Raw genomic sequence first — 5,066 nt, 5'->3', positions numbered from 1 at the left:
GCCCCTTACTGCCCCACCTGCCGGCCTGGTTGCCCCCAACAGCCCCCCCCTCTGCCAACCTGGTCGCCCTTCACTGCCCCCCCTTGCCAGCCTGGTTGCTGCCTACTGCACCCCCTGCCGGCCTGGTTGCCCTTCACTGCTCCCTTCTGCCGGCCTGGTCACCCCTCACTAACCCCCCTGCCAGCCCTGTCACCCCACACAGCCTGCTGTTCAGTCGTTTGGTCATCCCTCACTAACCCCTCTGCCGGCCCTGTCGCCCCGCTCAGCCTGTTTGGTCGTCTGTTCGGTTGCGATGGCCCTGGCTCTTTATACATATAGATATTTCATAATTTAACACCTGACATAGGAAAACTATCTTTCTTTTCATTAAATAGTTCAGGCACTCCCTTAGATTTAGGGTGGGAAGAGCAGCAGCAGAAATTATGAATTAAGCTGTTTATTTAACTTATGGACTAAATGATTTGATACCCCCAAAATGCATATGTTAAAATCCTAATGCCTAATGTGATGGTTTTAGGAGGTGGGACTTTGGGAGGTGATTAGGTCATGAAGATGGAACCCTTATGAATGGGATTAGTGCTCTATAAGAGACCCCAGAGAACATTCTTGCCCTCTCCGCCATGTGAGGATATAAGATACAGCTATCTGCAATTCAGAAGAGGGTCTTTATCAGAACCTGACCATGCTGGCGCTCTGATATTATACTTCCAGCCTCCAAAACTCTGAGAAATAAATTTGTCCCTGTATAAGATATACAGTCTATGGCAGTGGTTCTCAACCTTCTGGCCCTTTAAATACAGTTCCTCATGTTGTGACCCAACCATAAAATTATTTTCGTTGCTACTTCATAATTGTAATGTTGCTACTGTTATGAATCTAATGTAAATATCTGATATGCAGGATGGTCTTAGGTGACCCCTGTGAAAGGGTCGTTCGACCGCCAAAGGAGTCGCGACCCACAGGTTGAGAACCGCTGGCCTATGGTATTCTGTTATAGCAGCCCAAACTCACTAAGATGCCTGGTCTAAAAGTAATACTCCTAACTGTTTACCCTTTTCAAATCAGTTCTAAATTAAATGAATCTGAGTTCTAAGTATGACTTTTCTACATTTCTAACCTATTCAAGGGACTGAGAAAGTAAACAAATGCTAAATCAAGTAAACAAAACCTAACACTCCACTGATGCAATGGTTGGATACTGCATTTGGATCTGTTATTTAATGCTAATCACAGGACATTTTACTATTTTCCATTACCTACCTGTTTTTACTAATTGCTTTCAATATTGGTATAGAACTAATTATTCCCACAGATTTTTATAGCTCTCCTTCTTTCTCATCCTATCCTACATAACCAAACAGCAAACACTCTCTGAGCCATGTACTCTTGGTTCTTTAACTATACTTATTTGGGCAATGTAAATGGTTCAATAACATTTTTTATTTAAAACATATGTAAGATCTTTTGAAAAACATCAACAAAGGATTTAAAAATAACTCAGATGACTGAGGAAGATGAGTAATATCTCAAATTTTGTTTCTCTAATTTTAACTTTATGAACAAGGCACAAGTAACCTTTATGGAAGCCTAGAGGAGATAGAAATGATTGGTCTTTTTACCTAAACAAATACCAAAACAAGTGTAGAATTAGTAGCACTTACTTTGGGGAACTTTATTTTAGGTTTACTAGGACTGTGCTGGCAGAGATGTATCACAATCTGTGTCTGTGTATGTGTGTTTAGTATATATCACTACAGCCACAAAAATAGGAATTAACCTATAGTAAACTGTGTATCATTAAACCTGGAGGTTTTCCTCCAAACTTACACAAGAGTAATAGTGTGTTACAGCTGGCTAGTACCTGTTTCTTAGCACTTCATCCCAACTCTGTGTTCAATGGTAGTATATTGGGAGTTTGAAATCTACTACAATGGGAGTACTTATACCACAGAAATCAGCAAACACTACAGATTAGGGCTTCGTTTCCCCAGAAAACTAGCTATTAAATATTTACTAGCACATCACTGCATATGAGTGATTTGAACAAAACCAACCATCACTGGATATTATTACCTACTCTAAGAGCAAAAATACTAAAAATTAGATTCAACTTCTAAACAATTTTTTCCACTTCATGATTACAAAAGCAGACTAATAACATCAGTACATTAATTTCCTTTTGTTTTCCTACTGCTTGTTTCTTAGAAAGGGGTAATAAGCACTGAAAATGGAAAAAGGTTATTGGAGATTTAAAAGCCCATTTCATAAATTTGCTTTAGTATTTTATTAAATTCCCCCTAGGCTTCTTACATCAAACCACTTTCTAACATCTGTGTGTGTTTTCAGGAAAGTATAAGATTTTAAGATAGATGCCTGAAATGCCGGAAAATCAAACAGAGGTACAAATAAAGGAGCTAGATGCAGACATAGTGATCAGAAAATTAGCAAAGGGAGAAGGATTTACTACAGAAAACCACTACAGTCAATCTTTCTAAAGAACAACTGGTCTTTCACAATGGGCCCTCTATGGAAATATCTTTCCTATTATTAGGCTGGAGTGTTCCAATGCCTGAGAATATTTTAGTGTGACTACATGGATGTACTATAAAACAGATCCTAAGTACAACCGTCTCCTAAAGAAACCTAAATACTTAAAAGATAAATAAGATATCAATGAAAAGTACTAACAAAATTTTGAGAGAATACTATATAAATTCATTCAAGGTGAATTTAGCTATATCAGATTGCATATTATTTGGGTCATTACTGAAAGTTAGGGATGGTATGGGCAGGTGAAATTTAACTACATTAATAAACGTAAGTGCTTCCAGTGCCTGGCACATAATAAGCATTTTAGTAGTTTTTTCTGTTACCAAATATTATTTGAAATTTGAACAAATAAGGATTTAAAAAGAATTCTCAAGTCAAGAATAACAATCACACATACAAAAAAAGAAAAATAAAGAATAACAATCACAAAACCTAACAAACCTCTTTTACGTTAAGTGCATACTTAGCCAAGACACACTCTGGGAATCTAAAAATTCCTGAAGATTATGCAATTAAGCACAATATAAACCTTTCTTGTCATGTTTATATTTAAAATAACTTCTACAGCAGCCCAGAGCAACCACTCACTTTGAAATCAAAGGTGTAATTGGTGTAAGGCATCAAGTTATTTTCATAGGCGCTCTTCAATTGGAAGCCATGTGTGATTCTCCCTTCTGAGCTTCCATTCTTTCCATTGCAGCTGAAGTTCATGAGACACTCGTTGTATCTTAGTTCCTTGAAGTCTTTATGGTTGTCAGCTACTCCTCCGTTGCTTAAATATTCCACAACACCTGGTAAAATAAAGAAGGAATAAACAATATCATTTACCCCATGTCCCATCCACAGGATTCTTACTGATACACTCCCAAATTTAGAAGAGAAATTCTCTACTCAAAAGTTAAGAGCTAGCTGTCCTTTCAAGTAGAAGTAAAAGCAAAACTGAAAGCAATAGGAAATGATGCTATAAATACCTGAATCTGGCAATGAGTTTAGATCTGCACATAGCACCAGCGGGATGGAATTAGGATCTGCTGTTGGGCTGCCAGGCCTACTAGAGGCTTTCTCCAGAATGTTTTTAACCTCTGAGACAAACATCATGGTCTGGATGAGTTTCACATCAGAATACTCTGGGTCCCAATGCATGTGGGCATTTGCCACTATAAGCAGCTGTTTGTCTGGAGCATGAGTAGGCTTCATACCTAAATTTAAACATTATAAAAAGGAAGATAAAGTTATGCTTTATTTATCAAAAAGGCGGTATCTTAAGGTTCTCTCCCCAAATCCATAGCCACTTCTTTACTCTTTTCCATTAATTTATATCTTCCCCTTTATCTCATAAAGTAGTTCTCATAAGCTAAAGTGCTGAGATTCTGGTAATCCCAACAGAGGAATTACTTCTCTCGATCAGGGTTGACAAACTGCAGCTCATGGGCTAAATATGGCCCACCACCTGTTTTTGTACAGCCTGTATAAGCAAAGACTGCTTTTACTTTTTAAAAGAGTTCTACAAAAAAAATAAGTAATTTTTTTAAAGACTGCGCTAGAAACTACATGTCGCCCTTTACAGAATGTTTGCTGACTCCTGCTCTATATGCCTAAATTAGAAATTATACCATGATATAACTAAACAATATTTGATTATAATACCTTGATTTGCTGACTTCTTAGTGTAAAGAAGCACTTTAAATATATCTATCATTTAAATATCAATATAACCCGGTGAGGCAAGTTTTCAGTTATTTGAGTTATCTAAACCTTAAATTCTTTCTGCTATTCACCTTGCATTTTTTGAGCACCTCAGTGATAGGTCAGCAGTAAAAAAGCAGTAACATTATATTAACCTATACAAAATAAAATGAGAAAGTGAATTTTCTACCAAAACAAATTCATATCATATGCCCAAATAAGATAATTTTAAAAATTAAAATGAACAGTGTGCTCTCAAAGTCTGGACATGGGTTTATGACTAACCCATGCTTTATTCTACCCAGCTTTATTACTAACTAGAGACTCGGTGCATGAATTCATGAACCAGTGGAGTCCCTAGGCCTGGCCTGTGGGATCGGGCCGAAACTGGCTCTCTGACATCCCCCGAGGGGTCCTGGATTGCGAGAGGGAGCAGGCCAGGCCAAGGGACCCCACCAGTGCACGACTGGAGCCAGGGAGGGACACAGGAGGTTGGCCAGCTGGGGGGGGGACCACGGGAGGGCTCCAGGGCATGTCCGGCCCATCTCGCTCAGTCCCGATCAGACGGACCCCAGCAGCAAGCTCACCTACTGGTCGGAGCGTCTTCCACCTGGTGGTCAGTGCATGTCATAGTGACAGGTCGACCGGCTGACTGTCTGTCCCCTGGTGGTCAGTGCACATCATAGTGAGCAGTTGAGTGGCCTTAGTATATCATTAGCATATTATGCTTTGATTGGTTGAACGGCCGACTGGCCAACCAGACACTTAGCATATTAGGCTTTTATTATATAGGACTAGAGGCCCGGTGCACAAAAATTTGTGCACTCGGG

General features: G+C 39.2%; 1 protein-coding gene across 2 annotated transcripts in view; it reads right to left on the bottom strand.

Annotated features, from left to right (window-relative positions):
• CNOT6L (CCR4-NOT transcription complex, subunit 6-like) overlaps window positions 1–5,066 on the bottom strand; it is a 121,337-nt gene that overhangs the window by 12,123 nt on the left and 104,148 nt on the right. For both annotated transcript variants that reach the window (XM_005857433.2, XM_014544779.1), the window contains exons 10-11: window positions 3,522–3,749; window positions 3,139–3,341 (exon numbers count right to left, since the gene is read on the bottom strand). In XM_005857433.2, the coding sequence (XP_005857495.1) occupies window positions 3,139–3,341; window positions 3,522–3,749 (431 nt within the window). The remainder of the gene's footprint in view (window positions 1–3,138; window positions 3,342–3,521; window positions 3,750–5,066) is intronic.

This window comes from Myotis brandtii, unplaced genomic scaffold (assembly GCF_000412655.1).
Source record: "Myotis brandtii unplaced genomic scaffold, ASM41265v1 scaffold111, whole genome shotgun sequence".
In the NCBI taxonomy this organism is placed as follows: domain Eukaryota; kingdom Metazoa; phylum Chordata; class Mammalia; order Chiroptera; family Vespertilionidae; genus Myotis; species Myotis brandtii.
The sequence above is the reverse complement of the archived record's forward strand: the minus strand, read 5'-3'. Positions and strand labels throughout refer to the sequence as shown.